Source organism: Haemorhous mexicanus, chromosome 9 (assembly GCF_027477595.1).
Source record: "Haemorhous mexicanus isolate bHaeMex1 chromosome 9, bHaeMex1.pri, whole genome shotgun sequence".
In the NCBI taxonomy this organism is placed as follows: Eukaryota; Metazoa; Chordata; class Aves; order Passeriformes; family Fringillidae; genus Haemorhous; species Haemorhous mexicanus.
The window spans coordinates 14,821,197-14,838,951 of NC_082349.1; the positions used below are offsets into that span (position 1 = coordinate 14,821,197).

Genomic DNA, 17,755 nt, shown 5'->3' on the forward strand with positions numbered 1-17,755 from the left:
AAATAGAACACTTTTATTTTTTTAAGCATGTCCCTGCAGAGCTCACAGGGCAAACACTGCAGCATTGTACCTGCCCAGGGAGCACGCTATAAACACATCTGTCTAGCTGCTCTGTCAGGCCCACTGAGCTTTCTATAAACCAGGAAAAGTAAACCTGTACATTAAATATTTACTGGTTTCAGTGTGTATAATCTAGAAGTGTTTTTAGCAGCACAAGCAAGGCACAATTTTAATCAATGATTTTTATTTTGACATGGCACTGTTAAAGGCTGCATGGGTACATCCTTGGAACCAGAGGCTCTCCTCTCAAGCCAGTTACAAACATTATCATGTCATCACACACTGCTCGCCTGAAAGACCCATCCTATCCACCACTTCTCTGCTCTGATCCTGAATTATCCTGTAAGTCTGAGATCTGAGCTTATGGGGGGGCTAATAGAAGCAGACTCGAGGTTAGGCAGTGAGAGAGGACAATGGCAAACTCGTGGTTGAGTGTGTACAAGAAAATAGAGATGGATGCAAAGTGTTAAAAGAATTAAAATACAAAAGCAAACTTATCTGTAAGTAAATAGCTGGTGGCCAGAACTAATTTTCTTTTACAATTAGTGTATAAGCTAGCTTTTAATGCTTGCTTCATGCAGAAGAGCTCCGGGCTTCATCTCAACACTGATACTAGGAGCCATAACTTATGTACAACAACAGGAAAAGTGATGTTAATGCAGTCATAAAAAAGTCTCTGCACCAAAGCAGTCTGCTGATAGCCTCTGCTAACCTTCCACTTCCGGAGAACACTGGTGGCTGGGAAAGCAGTGGGCAGGAGACAGGCTTCCTGGCTGGCCCAAAGAGGTGTCCTTCTCCCTGAGGCTCTGCACACAGCTGCTGGATGGAGCCCATATGTGCACCCTTCCTCAGGGCAGCTCTCACTACCTTCCTCCCTCCAGTTTTATTTTAGCCCCCAGCAGAGAGAAGGTAAAGAAAGATTCCATTCATATAGTTTCTTCTCTACTCACCTAGAAAAATCACCCCAACCAGCTCCCCATAACAAGACAGATCTTTTGTGTTTGTATGCTAGTCAAGTCTAGAGATGGTTTAGCACTTCTTCCCCATCACAGGCATGCAACACTGGGATGGGCAGCTATTTGCACAGTCTTGGATCATAACTCCATTTCCAGGAACATTCCTAAGGCACATACATGATCTGCTGTCTGCCTCCAAGTCCTCCCTATCTGCAAGGATGACATTGTGTCTAATTGTTTGTCCACTATTGATTTTTGCACTGCACTATCACAGACTGGAAGCAAGAAGCAGAAGTAACTAATTTCCAGCAGTGGAGTGCCCCTGGAGGAGGTGGTGGCTGACTTTCTTGCATCACTTAGCTCATGAAATTAGCATGCCCAAGAGAAGAACACAGCTAGCTAGCTGCCACTGCAAGGTGCTCACAGAACGTACTGGGGGGAAAAGGGTAGGAGTCCAGATGGAGCAGAATAGAAATGAACTGTAATGCAGCAAACACAGCTAAGGTCTCACTGTGTTTTAGTTACAGAAAATGAGTACATAGCAGAGAATGATAATGATTTTGGACAAAGCCAACAGGCACCTTAGGGGATTCTGAAATTAATCCAGTGACATTTCCAGCAGCTAGCCTGGAAAGCGCAGTAAGTGACAGAAAGCACTGTGTGGCAGAGCATGTCCAGCATCCTGCAGAGCAGGCCTCTCCTCCCATTTGTGTGCAAAGAAAAAAATAATTAATCAATACTTCCTTAGTTTTTCAAGAAAACTTCTACAAAAACTTGTTAATACAATTAAAGGCTAGGCAACTCCTTTGAATGTCCACAAATCAGTGAGAGAAAACTATTCTGTCAGGTCATAAACAGCAGGGAGGGAGGGAGGGAAAGCATCAGCAGGAAGGCAAAGGGTTCCCATACCCTTAACACAGACTAACCTGAAGGAAATGTAGTTGTCATTATTAATTACAATGAAAGAAAGCACTTTTGGGAAAAGAAGAGTTTGTAGTATATTTCAAATGTAGACAGGGAAAAGAAACAAACCTGAACCTACCAACGAGTGCGTGTTCTGAGCAGACAGTCCCACAGTGCAGATACAAGCAGGAGCTGGTTGTCTCCAAGGTGCAGTTTGGCTGTAGACTAAGGCAGACTGCAGCTGACAACCATTACAGAGCACAGCCTGGAAGTGTGCTTTGATCAAGGATTTCTCAGGCACAGCCCAATTGACTGCAATCTCAGGTTCAGCTGGCTCCAGTAACTCCTTGAGATCATGAGCAACTTTCTTCTGAGCTTGGTTATTTTGTCTTAGCTGATGTCAGTGCACATGCACAGCTCCACTGGGAAATTCTGCACTCTGAAGACCACAGTTTAAAGTTAAGATGTTTTCAGCTTCATGAGTGCATGGGATGAAAACAATAGACATAACCAATACATATGCAGCCAGGTGCAGCTAGGACCACCTGATAATTTTTATTTTGTGGCATAGAGAGACACAGCCCACAACAGTCTCAGCATTGCAAACTTCAGCTATAGGGAGGTGCTTGATGCAAACTGCATCTTCTGGATGTAGCCTAGTGTTGAAGTACACCTGCATGAGAGTAGATGAACATGTGTAAGTAATTAACTCATCTCACTGGGGTAATGGTAGTCACTAGTGCTGAAGAAAAGCTAATATCAGATTCTTGAATGACCATGACAAAGGTATTTTGAATCTCTGACTGGGGAGGAGCTAAGCAGGAGCTGGCTATAACTGCTGCACATTTCTGCATCCATCTTAGTGTGAGGAAGCCATGCAGTACAGACACACAGCCCAACAGGGGTTCAACAGGAGCATGCCAACCCTGACTGTCAGCAGGGATGCTCCCTGCCTCTGTCACATTGCTGTGTCCCTCACCTCCATGTCAGTTGCAGATATCCTTGTATCCATGTAAGCTGCAAGTATGGCCATGCAGTTCACACACCAAAGCAGAAATAAGCACAACTGAATATGACATCAGATTTTCCTTCTCTGTTTCCCTGCTGGATAAGGAGGCTTACAAGTCGCCCTTGTACTTCCACACAATGGGAACCTCCACGACACCTTGACAGCAGCCAGGAGAAAATGCAGCACACTCACAAAGCACAGCATCTTTCACTGCACAAATACTGCAAAGCAAACCCCACATATTAGAAACCACAAGCAAGGCACAGACTGTACAAAAACTGACAGGCATGAGCTTAGCTGAAGGGAGGGCAGTAAGGAAGAGGAAGAAAACAAATAGGAAATACCATACTCAAAAGAATTCAGCATAAACTCTGAGCAAATCAAAGCAAGGAAAAACTTCTGAACCCACTTGAATTTTAGCTGCCGAAGCCTCCTGGCTACTTGGCAGCTCTGCCTGTGCATTGCTATGCTTAATTTGCCCCACTGGATTTGCACCTCCTGTGAGTGACTGAGTGGAGCCATTGAGTCAGGGAGGACTGATTTAGTGCAGCAGGAACCAGCGGCCTGGCAGAGGCTGCGGGAGAGGCCCAGCCCAAGGTAGGTAAACACTGTTGTGGTTTCACCCGGCAGGCAGCTGAGCACCACAGAGCCGCTCATGGGCTGCAGCGGGCTGGGGGAGGAATGGGGAGCAACATGCAGCCTGTGGGTTAGACAGAGACACTTTAATAGAACAGAAAAGGGTGCAAAGTAAGAGTAATAGGAATAGGAATAGTAATAAGGAACATACAAAATAAGTGATGCCCAAGGCAATTCCCCACCATCCCTTGACCAGTGTCCAGCCAGTTCCCAAGCAGGGGCCCCTGGCCAGCTTCCCCCTAGTGTACATACTGACCATGTGTCATATGATACAGAATTGTCCCTTTGGCCCGTTGGGATCAGCTGTCTCTGCTGTGTCTTCTTCCAGCTTCTTGTGCTTCCCAGCCTCTTTGGTGGAGTGGGGGGAGGAGCTGAAAAGTCTTCAACTTAGTGCAAGCACTGCTCAGCAACAACTGAAAGAGTGTGCTATCAACAGTCTTCTCATCCTAAATCCAAAACACAGCAATGTACCAGCTACTAGGAAGAAAATTAACTTTATCCCAGCCAAAACCAGGACATATCAGTAGAGGGAAGGATGTAGCGGAACAACAAAAAAAAAAAAAAAAAAAGAGTAGAAGACATGGAAGAAACATACAGCAATGGATCCACAAAAGAGAAATAGGAAATTAAACACAGTACGGAAAAAGGGCTGGGTGCTGGATTTAGTAAGATTTTTCTCCAGAGTCCACATGGTTGTAAACCTCTGGTGTGCTCCAGTTTGGGGCTGGATACTTACTGCCAGTGGGAGCACCTGGGGAGCCTCTGTCCCACACAACCCTTCTGGCTGCTCCATGGTCCCTTTGTACAGCTAGGAAGAACTGTTGCTGGGTGGATGGAAATTAAGCCAGTTTTTTTTTCTTGATTTGTTTCTCTGGAAAGTCCTTTCCCCGGAGAGACACAGGCCTGTGAAAATGACAGGATATACTCAGTAAATCTGTAATAGCCCTATGTAAGCCAACAGCATCAAATTCCTGCTTTGCATTAGCCAAGGTCCCAGTGATTCCATATACCACTAAAACTGAGAAACCAGTAAAGTACTCTTCATGACATGAAGCAGGGGCTATTTCCCAGTAGGCAAACAAAGTTCTGGAACAGTACATTACACTGAACAAAATCTAAAAAAAGGAAGATACTACAAACTTCTTCCTGTTTCCCGATGTACATCCAGGATAGGTAGGCACAGCCTGGAGTGCAAACGCTGGGTCATGGTTTGAGACAGGGAAGTGTGTGCAGGGAAAGGGTCACAGTCTAACCTGAACTCCAAACAAACTCGACCTATCTCAAGTGTTGTCAACTACTTGAAATTCAGGACAGGTTTGTGAAAAGGTTTTTCAAAGCTTCTGAAGTGACCTTTTCTTGAGCAAATGTAGGTTCAGTTAGTTTCCCATCAGAGCCGTGTGAATGTGTGGTAAGACATGAAACCAAGTGAGAAAAGGCACTATTCATTGACTTTTCCTGTGGCATTTGCTGAATGTTGGGAAAGTTATGGATCTCAGCTCAGTGCATGTCCCTAAATTAAATGTAATTAAACAAACAAGTGTTTGCATAAATCCCTGAAAAGCAAAACTGGCCAATTTACACACAATAGTGTGTTAGCTTTTTCTTTTTCAAAATTTTTGAAAATTTTTGAAAATTTTCATTAATCAATGTGTTGAATCACAAAAGTTTTCCTCCTCATCATAATGCTGCTGTGTAAAGAGTTATCCTGGGGAAAAACTACCAGTCAGATTCCCCATTGAAAAAAGTACTTTGGATTTTTAAAATTAAAGTACCACAGAAAAACTCATACACGGGTAAAACTAAGAGAAAACCAGCATAGTGGATAGCTTGAAGTCTAGAGTCCTGCTCCTCCTTGTTACCAGTTGGGGCTCAGCTAAATCAGCAGGGATGGAAAGTCATTATTACCATTACTGGCAGCCATCATAGCTTGCTGCTGGTCTCTCTCCATCTTGATGGACACATAAAATAATTTCTGTCATCAGAAATGGCACTACATGGTACACATTGGCAGTCTCCAGAGAGCTGCATATCACTAAGGACTGATTTTGCCTCTCAGCTGTTTTTTCTGGCCAAATTTTGAGACATACAAGTAATGAACAAAACCACTGCTGCTTTCTGAAGCACAAGTTCCGAGCAAAGTGTTAATGGAGTTTTCATCCCAACACCTTTCCCAACCCCCAAACCACCCCAAAGTAAAGCGTCAAGTCAATTTACTTGAATGAAAAGAAAACCATGAAGACAGGAAATTGAGAAGGGGAAAAACCTTGCAAAGGGAACTCTCTATCAGGCCTGGCCCGGGCAGGGCCTGGCCGCGGCCGGGAGGAGGGTCTGCAGTGCTGAGAACATGAGCCCCTCTGCCGGGCACGGCCAGGGCCGCGGGGACATCCCTGAGGAGGAGGAGGAGGAGGAGGAGGAGCCGGGCCCCGCAGCCCGGCAGGCAGCGTCATCCTGTCCTCTGCGGGACACCCGCGGCACCGCCCCGTCCCCGGGGTCACGGCACCCTCTGCGGGAGAGGCTGCCCCATGCACAGCGCCCACCCCGCCTCGTCCCAGCCCCCATCCAGTCCGGTCCGGCCCCGCGCTGTCCGCGGAGCCGCTGCGGGGCCGGGGGCAGCGCCGGGGGCAGAGCCGGGCTGTCCTCACGGCCCCCGTGCCGGGCCGGCAGCGGCAGGTGCGCGGTGGCGAGGCGAGACCACCCGGCAGCGCTGCCGCCGCCCCGGACGGGCTCCCCGGTCCTGCGGCCCCGGCAGGGTCCCGCTGGTGTGGGAATGCATGGGAACAGCACACGGGCCCGCGGCACTTACCGGAGCCCTGCGCACCGTCCTTGCTGTCACCCTTTGGGCCGTGGCACCGGGCAGGCGACGAGACGACCGGGCTCGGCTCCTCCGAGCGGCGGGGCTGCGGCTGCCTCCCCTCCCCGGCTGCCCGTCCCGGGCGGGCGGCACGCAGGGACACCCGCTGTACGGGAATGCCGCAACCAGGTTAATCACATCCCCGCTCTCCGCATCGCCCCCCACCCGCTGTCCCCCTCGCCCTCGCCCCCTCCACTTTTCATGGCCTTTGGAGGGGGTTTTGCAAGCTTTCGCCTCTCCTTTGAATCCGCTTCTCTACCTTCCGGCCTTGAAGGCGACAAGAAAAACCCCAAACTCGTGTTGGGAACAGTAATCTCATTTGCAAAGAAAAATCCCTGGAATGGGGACTCATTGTAACGCCTTTGGGCAGCAGACCCAACTGCTGGGCTATTTCAATAAAGAAGCGAACTGCAGCAGAACGCCAGTTGGCTCCTCCAGCAGAGTTCTCCTAAATCATGATAGACAGATTGCGTGAAAAACAGGAATTCCTAAGAATTTCCTGCCCTGGGAACAGAAGTTAAGGCTATATTTAACAACATCTGAAGCTGTCAAGAATGCTTTGTGGTTGGATAACAGAGCAGAAAAATGTGAAAAATGCGGGCTACTGCTATACCAAATATGGAAATATTGTTACGTCTGGGGTCTAAATCCCATCTGGAAGTACTTAACAGCCAGGAAAAGAAAAGACGCCACAACAGAAGCTGAAACTCTCCTCCCTATCCCCAAATATTAAACTTTAACGAGGCAATACAATTCAAGGGCCCCCAACTTGAGCGGGGGACAGAGCACCCAGGGATACCCAGGTTGAGGGGGGCTGTTCGCTGCGTGCTCATCCCGTTCGTGCCCGGGAAGCCGGGCCCCGGCGCCGCCGGGCATCTCCCGGCTCCCGGGCTCCGCGGCGCCGGCAACTGCTTAGATGCTCGCTGGCACCGGAGCAGCAGCGCGGGGCGAACCCCGACACGGCCGGGTGACCCTGCTGGCCATGCCACAGCGCGGGGCAGCCGCGGGCGCTGCCGCCGGCCCGGGGAGCTCCCCCGTCGCTGCCCGCGCAGGTGGCCGGTCGCGGGGCGCCACCGGCACAGCCCCGGGTGCGCACGGCCCCTGCCGGTGACGCCGCCGCGCTCTGCGTGCGGGGAGCGGGGCGCGAACCCCTCGTGAGGCGGAGAGGCCTCCGCGCCCCCCGCGCGGCCCGGCCGGGCCGGGACCCCCCGCGGCTGCGCCGGCGGCCGCGAGCGGGAGACGGGGCGGGGCGGGGCGGCCGCGGCGCGCGCCAGCCGCATTCCTGGGATGCCGCGAGCGCTGGACGCGGCCGCGGCCCGGAACGCGCGACGTCAGCGCCGCGGCGCACGCGGCGGCCCCGCGCCCTATATAAGGCGGTGGCGCCTGCCGCCGCCTCAGACCGCGCCGGCCGCGCTCCCGCTTTCCTTTCACACGGCTCCCGCTGCACCGGCGCTGGACATGGGCTCCGCGGGCACCCGGCCCGCTCTGGCGGCCGCTCTCCTCTGCCTGGCCCGTCTGGTAAGTGCCGCGGGTCTTCCCGCGGTCCGGGAGAGAGGGAGGGAGAGGAGGCGGGTCGGGTGGCTCCGCTCGGCTCCCGGCGCTCACCGGACGCTCCGCTCCGCAGGCTCTGGGCTCGCCCTGCCCCGCCGTGTGCCAGTGCCCGGCGGCCACGCCGCAGTGCGCCCCGGGCGTGGGGCTGGTGCCGGACGGCTGCGGCTGCTGCAAGGTCTGCGCCAAGCAACTGAACGAGGACTGCAGCCGATCGCAGCCCTGCGACCACACCAAGGGGCTGGAGTGCAACTTCGGGGCCAGCCCCGCCGCCCTGAAGGGCATCTGCAGAGGTAAGCGGCGACCCCGCTCCCCCGGGACGGACCCCGAGCCCCGCGGTGCCGGGGCTCGGTAATTTCGAGCCCATGTATGGTTATGCTTTGTTGTCGGTAGCTTGGCAGAAAGGCACATGACTTCAGCAGTCTGGAATGCGATTCAGTATGTCTGGGCTCCGCTAAACGCACATAAGGAAAAGTGATTCCTGACTAAGTTATTGTTCTGGCCCCGCGTCCCCGGGGGGTTGTAGGGAGCTCCGCCGTACATTGAGTTTAACAGACCAGCAAATACCTGTGCTTGAACCAGCGATTCCCGCCGCTCACCCCCTTCTTTCCCTTCCTGTTGATCTCTGCAGCACAGTCCGAGGGAAGACCGTGTGAATATAACTCCAAAATCTACCAGAACGGCGAGAGCTTCCAGCCGAACTGTAAACACCAGTGTACGTGCATAGATGGAGCTGTGGGCTGCATCCCGCTCTGCCCGCAGGAGCTCTCTCTTCCCAACCTGGGCTGCTCCAGCCCCAGGCTGGTCAAAGTCCCCGGGCAGTGCTGCGAGGAGTGGGTCTGTGACGAAAGCAAGGATGCACTGGAGGAGCTGGAAGGTTTTTTCAGCCAAGAGTTTGGTCCGGATGATTCCGAAGGCGAATTAACCAGGAACAATGAGCTAATTGCCATCGTGAAGGGAGGCCTGAAAATGCTACCCGGTGAGTGTGGGTTTATCTGGGTGACAGTTAAGGGGAGGAGGCTAGAGGGTGGCTAGACCTCAGTCCCCTTAGACCCCAAGGGAAAGAAACCTAGTGAGAGAATATATTGGGACTAACCCCTCCTTTTCTTTTCCAGTTTTTGGATCCGAGCCACAAAGCCGAACTTTTGAGAATCCCAAATGCATTGTGCAAACAACCTCTTGGTCCCAGTGCTCAAAGACGTGTGGAACTGGCATCTCCACCAGGGTGACAAATGACAATCCTGACTGCAAGCTCATCAAAGAGACCAGGATATGTGAAGTGAGGCCATGTGGCCAGCCCAGCTATGCCTCCCTAAAGGTAAATACAGACTCTTCTGGTGTTCGTCTTCTCTCTAAGCTGCTTCAGGTAGAGGGTAATGGCTGGTAAAGAATCGCCTGCTAATAATGTTATTGCCTTTCCTTTGCAGAAGGGAAAGAAGTGTACCAAGACAAGGAAGTCCCCCTCCCCGGTGAAGTTTACTTATGCTGGATGTTCCAGTGTGAAGAAGTACCGGCCCAAGTACTGCGGCTCCTGTGTGGATGGCAGGTGCTGCACACCCCAGCAGACCAGGACTGTCAAGGTCAGGTTCCGCTGCGATGACGGGGAGACCTTCACCAAGAGTGTCATGATGATCCAGTCCTGCCGATGCAGCTACAACTGCCCGCACGCCAACGAAGCCTACCCCTACTACAGACTGGTCAACGACATTCACAAATTTAGGGACTAACTTGTGTTGGGGGTGGGATGCAAAACAGAATTTTGAAGTACCCAGCCATGGAGAAAGGACCTTTGATGGAAGTGGTGCCTTGCCCATTTGAGGGCAACATCGAGATGTTACAGGAGTGCACTGTGCAACTGGACACTAATGCAACAGAGATTTAAGCATACTTAAAGCTTCATAATACTGGAGCAACTTTACTGCTTCTTTTTGGAGCACCTTACTTAATTATATACTGTTTTCTGTTTGTAAGTGATCAGATTAATGTTTTGTTCCGGTTATGAAAACTTTTCTGTCCTGTTCAATTTAACACTATGCTTCTTCCCCTTCCTTCAATCTTCTCCCATCCTTTCCCAACTAAGTTGGAAGTTACATTCCTTCCTGAGGTGGGCACCTGTGGGGTGTTCACAGTGGCAGCTATTATGTACCGACTGTAGTTTAATGGCAAACAGAAATCAGTTGTTTTAAAGCTGAGTATTTTATTTATCAAACTGTAGCTTTTTGTTTGTTTGTTTCCTCTGAGGTTTTTTTTTACCCCTTCCAGCCCCTGTAATACTGGAATAAGTTGTAAATGATTTTAATTTTATATTCAATGAATTAAAAGAATTTATTTATGGAATTAATCATTTAATAAAGAAATATTTACCTAACTACTCTTAGAGTATTCTGATAGGCAACGGGCTTAAATACAGCACATGCAAGAGGTTTCTATAAAAACTTTAGAATTCTGAAAAGTCTGGATTCTCTGAAAGCAAGGTCTACTGCAGATGCAGAAATGGACTAAATAGCCAAGTCTAATTCTTTGGAAAAATGATGTTTTGAAGGAGTGTCTGCAGCCTGCAACCCCATGCTTTAGAAAGTATACATAGAAAGAGCTTCTTGGCACTGAATGCAAATCTTTGATAGACTGAAATGTTAATTAGACTCAGATTATTCAAACTGTCCTGGAATTTGCAACATAAGGTACTTCATTAGAATGCAGTGCATGCATGGTGATGTTGAACATTGGGGTGAAAACGGTCATCAGGTCTCACGTTTTTTTGGTGGCTGCTTTTTGCAAATTAATACATTTCTATGGCAGAGGAATGCTTCCTACAGGCTGCAGGAGGTAGTTTGCTTTCACTAAATTCAAATTAAATGAGCTTGAAGCAATGACTTTTGTTAATCCTAATAACACAGTGATGAAAAGTAAACATACTGTTAACAAGAGAAGAATGTGAGGAATTTCAAGTACTAGTCCCAGAGTAGAAACTAGTAGTACTGGACTAGAAAGCAAGGGAGCTACTCTTTTCCTCACTTCCCCTTCCCAATTTTAAATATGCAATTACACTTTACTACCTTGTGGGTCACAGATGACATTTGGCTAAGGAAGGGAGCTCGCTGGCACGCAGTAAAAAAATGACATTTAAAGAAATTAACGAGAGCAGGATGTGAGAAAGCATCCAACATTGTACACTTCTTGTTAGCCTAAAGCTGTGCTACAGATTAAGACTGACAGGAGACCTGCAACAGGGTATTATTTTTTTCTCCTTGTGTGGGTATTTCTCTGTCAAAATATTCTCCTACAATCTTTAGTAAGAAAGATACTGCTCATAAAAAACAGACTGATTCTGAGGTTTTAGAATTGTGAGGAGGTGTCATCCAGTGTCATTAGTTACAAGCAGAATTGGTTAAGGGTCAATTTTTTTATTAATTAGACATAAATATCTCAATAAAATAAATAGCCAAATATCTTAGAAGCTTATCTCTGGCAGCTAATGCTTCATCTGAGAAATTACAGCCTTCCCTCTTTTCTGCTCAGTCAAGTTTTCTCCCTGAAGGCATTCAAAAGTAGAACTGTTTTGGAATTCACCACCTGGCCACCAGTCTCAGCTATACCTAAACTTGTCTGTACAGTATTTGTTGACAGCAGAGCAAGGAAGCACTTTTGTTTGGCTTCTATGTAGATCTAGCACTAAACCCTTCACGACGTCAGCTGCTCGCTGGGAAACCATCAAGTTTACACACTGGGTTACTGTCGGGCAGGGAAGAGGATCCACTGCTCCCAGACACCCAGCAGCTGCAGGGCATTCCTGCCATGGCCACCGTCACCCACACTTGAATGACATCCATCTTCACATCAACGCAAGTCACATCTCCCCACAAATCACACGTACGTGTGACTGTGCTGCACACAGAGACCATGGCTGTGACACACACGTCATGGACAAACAGTGGCCCTGCTGACTCCTGCCTGCATGTGGCTCTCGCCAGGCCCCAGCATTTACAAGCTGCCCTTTGGCTCTTCCATGGTAAGGGGTGCTTCTGTACCCTGCTCACTGGAAGCATGTGCTGTTGGGAGAATAACAGCTCTAGAGGCAGGTCAGATAAACAAAATATACTAAGTGAAGTTATCCTGATATAAAAAGAGTAAAATAAATCCCACTAAAAAGACTTGCACGTCTTTCAAAGTGGGGCTGTCACACCAACTGGTCATCCCATATAGTCCTCTCTTCTATTCTGCATTTCACAATTACATGGCAAAACTACTTTTACAACACTGTAAAATGAATCACTGTCATTTTTTTTGCGTGTCATCTTTGCACTTGCTTTGAAACCTTTACATCTGCTGTTGTTCCAGCAGAATAAAAAAAACCAAACCCTAAGTAGTAGGTGTGGATATATAAAGGATTATAAACTCAGATTCCATGAAGTGAAGCAGCAGAGCTTACAGGTTTGTTTATAATGAGCACAACTATAATTGTATTTCTTGTCAAAAGCTAAAATATCAATATCCTGCTTCCAGAGGAATATTAGATGAGGAGTTAGGAACACGATAAATAATGTACATAACAAAAAGGTGTGCATTTGGAGCAAATTCAAACCCTGAAAGTCAAGCCACCAGCACCGTGTGGAGTTCCCCGGAGCTCGGCAGAGCCGGGGGAGTCCCGACACGCCAGGAGGGAGAGCGGCACCGCTTCAGCCTTCAGCACAGGTTGCAGCACTGTCCCCTCCCCAGCAGCCCTGCTCCAGCCACTCCGCTTGTCCCCTCTCCTGTGTCCCGGTCCGTCGGCTGCTCCCTGCCCGGCCGCTGGCACTGTCACGCCGCAGCGGCACGGGGCACTCGGCCGAACGCGGTGCTGCCGCCACAAGGAGCGTTTCTCACACTACAGGTTTAGGATCGAAGGAACGCGCAGCCTTGTGCTCCCCACGCTTATTTCCTTGATGGTGGTAAGCGCCGTAATATCGAGGTTACACATAAAACCTTTCCTACTATTACTGAAGACAAAGTTTCAGCTTCCATAAGTGCTCCATGACAGGAAACAAAACAAAAGCAGGAACACACAGACAGACTTCCATACTACACCAAGTCCTTGTGGGATGCTGCCAGCTCGCTCCTCTGCAGCAGCAGCAGGTGGAGGAAAAGCGGATACCGAACTGACAGTGGGACAACCGAGCTACCACTGAACCCTCGTGGGGCTGCGAGAATCTCTTCATCCACACACCAACTACTGCAGAGCCCATGGCAGATCAGTCCCCTGGGCTGCCTGACCCTCCAGCTGACACTGTCTGGAGCAGGCCCATCTCCCTGCTACTCGTGGGCAGCCACTGGACTATGCAGGAGCAGGCAGTGACCCTGTGATCAGTGGGATTGCCGCAGGAGGATTTCCAGTCCACTGAACCTGCATGAATCCCTCATGCGTCTTGAAGACTGAAACAGAAAAGTTTGCAGTGGGCAGTCATTCCTGGTTGGAAGTCAAACCCACTTACCTACACAGAAGCAGTTAAATGTGTCACACCAGAGGCTTGCTCTTGCCAGATGCTTGCCATTCTGAGCTGATCCTGCAGAAATGCATGTGCACAATTTAGCTCACTTGTTTAATCAGTGAAACTATTTTGATGCAGGGCTCCAAGCGCTCAGCACACAGCAAGGGAAAGCTGTATAGTTTTGCCAGCTGCTCGGCCTCAAGCCACTTCCTTTCATGTAGACATGTCCCCATTTTCACCTTCAGTTTCTTCCTGCATATTACACAGCCACAATTAAAACAGCACACAGAAACAGGGAGGTGTCACAGTGAAAGCAGTAACATGAAAGTAGCTTTGGAGGTACTTAGAAATACACTCCAATGCACAGACAACTAAACTGCATTAAACTGCAGTGAGATTTGGTGTCTAGAAAATATAAATCCTGCAAAAAAAAAACCTCCAACCAACAGAATAATATAATAAGCATCTCTCTATCATGCTGTAAATACCAAACACCAAGAAACTGAATAGATGGCATCCACCATGCTATGGTTCCCCCATAAAACTACACAGCTATGACTTCTATGTACACAATTTATATTGGAGAAGATCCTGAAAGACCCCAAGGCACCATTCACATAAGCAACTTCATCTGTCTTGAAGTACAACCACTTATGGGATGGAATGTAACAACCATCTAGGAGGAAAACATTACAAAATTTTTTATAAGTTTTCATTTTCTAGTCAGAAGAAATTCAAAGCTGGGGTGAACACATTTGCTCAGATGGGAATCCAGCTGGGACATGCACATTAACTATTTCACCTCCTGACAAATGGCAGTTTCAATCAGGATGAAAGGACTCAATTTAAGTGAGAGAAACAATCAGCAACCCAGCAGTGCTTTGAGACCACTGAATGTCAGATTAAAAGAAGGCCAGTATACCAGCCAAGTCAAAGACACCAGTTTCTCTGAAACTACTCATTTCCTTCAAAATCTCAGACCAACCAGGTTTGAGAGCAAGTCCTACTTAGTCTATGAACTTGACAAAATCAGACATCAAGAAGCCATGGCTGTAAAACCAGCAGTCTGTTAGGAACTTGAAAAAGGAAAATGCATTTTTCTCTACAGGCAGGTATTTGTGCTGTAGTGGAACAATGCTGCTAAAATCAATGTGGATGCCCAAGCACAGCTGAAAGTAGAGGCTGGGAAAAAAGGTCAACAAAGAGATACCACTGAGAATTTAGATGACAGAATCACAGTAATGCTAAGCTGGAAGAGAAACAACAGGATCATCAAGTCCAGCTCTGGGCCCTGTGCCCGAAAGCCCAGGAGTCACACCATGTGCCTGAGAGCATCGTCCAAACACGTCTTGAACTCCAGCAAGCTGGTGTGATCACCACTGCCCTGGGGAGCTGTTCCAGTGCCCAATCACCCTCTTGGTGAAGACTTCTCCTGATATCCAACCTAAACCTGCCCTGATTCAGCTTCAGGCCATTCCCTCGGGTCCTGTCACTGGTCACTGAGCAGAGATCAGTGCCTGCTGCTCCTCCTCCCCTCCCGAGGAAGGTGTGGCTGCAGTGAGGTCTGCCCTCAGTCTCCTGCAGGCTGAACAGACCCAGCGCCCTCAGCTGCTCCTCACACAGCTTCCCCTCGAGGCCCTTCACCATCTTTGTTGCCCTCCTCTGGACACTCTCTGATAGTTTAATGTCCTTCTTACATCGTGGCATCCAAAACTGCCCCCAGCACTGGAGGTGAGGCTGCCCCAGTGCAGAGCAGGGCAGGACAATCCCCTCCCTTGCCCAGCTGCCTGATGTCCCCAGGACATGGTTGCCCCTGCTGGCTGTGTGAAAGTGATGGGCACTTCTTGGCAAGCTTCTAATGCCACGCATCCATTCCTTTTTGTTAGTATCTACACCTCACCCACTGACTTAATGTTTACCTCACTTTAGCACAGCTCTACTTCCTATTGGCACTCTTGGCAAAACGGACAAGTTGCGGAGCTACAATACGGATCCAGTAGAGAACCTGGAAGCAAGGAATGGAAAGGCAAAAGCAGCTTTCACAGTCGTTTCTTCCTTCTCCTTGAGGCGGAACAGGCATGATGGGAAGAAAGCGGCAATGCAATTTTAAAAACAGTTTTGCTTTTCCACCAGCTGAAATGGTGCAGGAACCAGCCAGCTCCCAGTGCAGTCATTTATTCTCTAAATAAAGACTCCCTCTCCCTTCTCATTTCTATTCTTCCTTCTCTGGCAGATTGTTTTGACCTTATTCTGATTTGCCATGCAACCACAAGAACAGCTGTACTGATGCAGCTGATAGAAAAAGAAGTCTCATGCAAATGGTTTAGGTAAATACAAGGACTACTGTGACAGTCAAATAAAAAGGAATTAATTTCACCATTTCTATCATGAGTGCACAAAGACTTTCCCTTACCACAAAGGTAGCCAAAGCTCTACTGGCTTTTCATATTTTATCACCCTACTGATTTTTCCTGCCAAAAAACTCTACTGTAGTAAAATATCCTGAATATGCTTTTCTGCAGGAAAAGCTAGCAGCAGTGAAATCAGGCTAGGCCAGGGGTACTTTGCTTCCAAAGCGACAACAAAAAAGCTACAATGCACAGGACCAGTGAGGGAAAGAAGCTCTCACTACTAAAGCATCACTAGAGCAAAGTCACTGGACTATGGGTCTCTGAGACCTGCTGGGGCATAATGAGAACACACTTCTGCTATCCAATCACAGACAGACAGCAGAACAACCACCCCTCTTTTTACCTGGTTTTACATGGCATCTCTAACTTCCCTTTCAGTTTCAGTATTTCTTTTGAGTTATTTTTGCTGCCATTTCTTGTACTGCATACATGTGACTTCTTTCCATTTCACCACAGATTTCCAGCAAATAAAACCATATGCACTACCATAGCAACATTTTAATACAAACACAGTGTAATCTTTGTTCACTGAAGTACACAGTTCATTTCTTTTTCTCTTATTAACAGAACTTGCATCTGCATACAGTTTAACTGAATGTCATAGCAACAACATAAACAACAATTCAAGATATTTTTTCCTTTGGAGGGCAGAAGAATAAATGTTTTCAGGAAAAGAGTGTGGGACTTCAAGCAGAATGAAATGTTTGTGACTAAACAGGGCCTGAAGTTACATCATCAGGGCTACATATTTACACTTGGAAAGCCTGCTCTTGCACGGTGTTATACATTCTCAGCTCCTACAGATGTCAACAGAGAACAGCCGTATCTGGCAGGGCAAGGACTGAATCCCAGCTATGCTGATACACAACACATAGCTGGGACTTACAGTCCTCACTGCCATGAACTTAGAAACCCAGGTACTGCTTCAGACTGGAGTGCACGTTCTGCACTGAGTTTTACTCTAATGCAAAGTAAAACTGCACTGTGGACTGGAGTAACAAAAACTGCTTCAGCATGCCTCCAAGGACCAGTGCCAGCCACACATTCTGTGGCATGACCCTCTTTTCCTCTATGGATCAACAATTCCTAATGCCAAGATAAATGTAGCAAAACTTAGAATTCGAATATGTTCATTCAAAACTGAGCTGTTACACTGACAGGGGTACAACGCTGCTTACCCATGACAACTCAATTATGCCTCATACCCCCAGGAAGTTATACAAAAAAGGAAAAGAACCAAGTTCTCTCCCATGGCTGACTCAGTCCAATCTCCCAGCTATTGCTGTGTGCTTAGCTATGCTCTATTTTTGTCCTTTAAGGTTTGTGAAAGGGATGACATCATTAAGCTTTTAATTTTTTTAAGTAGTGTTTTCATTCAAGACAAGAGCCTTTACTCTTTGTAAGCTGATAGTCCTTCAGCTCAAGCATGCTGAAAAGTCTAAACATTAAAAGAAATGCTGTAACAACACTACACAGAAATAGCTTGTTCCTTCTGTGACAAATAGTTTATAGAGGAAAATAAATGAGTAAGCATAGCAGGCATAAAATCAAGCACTCAGTGCAAGCTGGTGTTGAATGGCGAAGATTAAAACAACATCACACAGTTCTCATTCACAGACATGATCTGTTCTGAATCAAGGCAGAGTCCTGTAGGGATCTGTGTGTAATAGGACTACAATAGTATGTTTTCAAAATGGACAGAATGGAAGCCTTCTGGGAAGCCTCAGCTCCATGTCTTAAATTTCTAGTTCTTGACCAAAAATTTAAAAAATACAGAAGATGCTTTTTCTCTCTTCTGTTTATTACAAGGTGCTTGTTCCAGGTTAAGTAATTAAAAAAAAAAAAAAATTAGGAACTTTTTTTAACTGCCTATGAAAGCGTTAAAAAACATCTGCCTAGCACAACAGTGCACAAAC

The 17,755-nt window shown here is 48.0% G+C and overlaps 1 protein-coding gene and 1 long non-coding RNA gene across 3 annotated transcripts; one reads left to right on the forward strand and one right to left on the reverse strand.

Moving 5' to 3' along the window:
- Positions 1-227: 227 nt before the first annotated feature.
- LOC132331108 (uncharacterized) lies at positions 228-7,390 on the reverse strand. Of its 2 annotated transcripts, none has more exons than XR_009487495.1 (5): positions 6,675-7,390; positions 6,368-6,521; positions 4,301-4,467; positions 2,899-4,010; positions 228-2,592 (listed from the first exon to the last, which is right to left on the reverse strand). It is a non-coding gene; the product is annotated as an uncharacterized LOC132331108 (long non-coding RNA). The 2 variants fall into 2 exon arrangements; XR_009487494.1 differs by having other exon boundaries at positions 3,821-4,010; positions 6,675-7,375.
- Positions 7,391-7,785: 395 nt separating this feature from the next.
- Positions 7,786-10,331, forward strand: CCN1 (cellular communication network factor 1). Its single transcript, XM_059854157.1, has 5 exons — positions 7,786-7,933; positions 8,040-8,256; positions 8,595-8,942; positions 9,079-9,281; positions 9,391-10,331. Exons 1-5 carry the CDS (start codon positions 7,874-7,876, stop codon positions 9,688-9,690), a joined length of 1,128 nt encoding a protein of 375 aa, XP_059710140.1. The 5' UTR covers positions 7,786-7,873; the 3' UTR covers positions 9,691-10,331.
- The last annotated feature ends 7,424 nt before the right edge of the window (positions 10,332-17,755 follow it).

What these genes read in the sequence shown, in the direction of transcription:
- CCN1 (XM_059854157.1), top strand. Translation starts at nt 7,874, where the DNA reads ATGGGCTCCGCGGGCACCCGGCCCGCTCTGGCGGCCGCTCTCCTCTGC. An exon ending in TCCTCTGCCTGGCCCGTCTG is followed by an intron (nt 7,934 to 8,039) that starts GTAAGTGCCGCG and finishes TCCGCTCCGCAG; the next exon opens with GCTCTGGGCTCGCCCTGCCC. An exon ending in CCAGCTATGCCTCCCTAAAG is followed by an intron (nt 9,282 to 9,390) that starts GTAAATACAGAC and finishes TTTCCTTTGCAG; the next exon opens with AAGGGAAAGAAGTGTACCAA.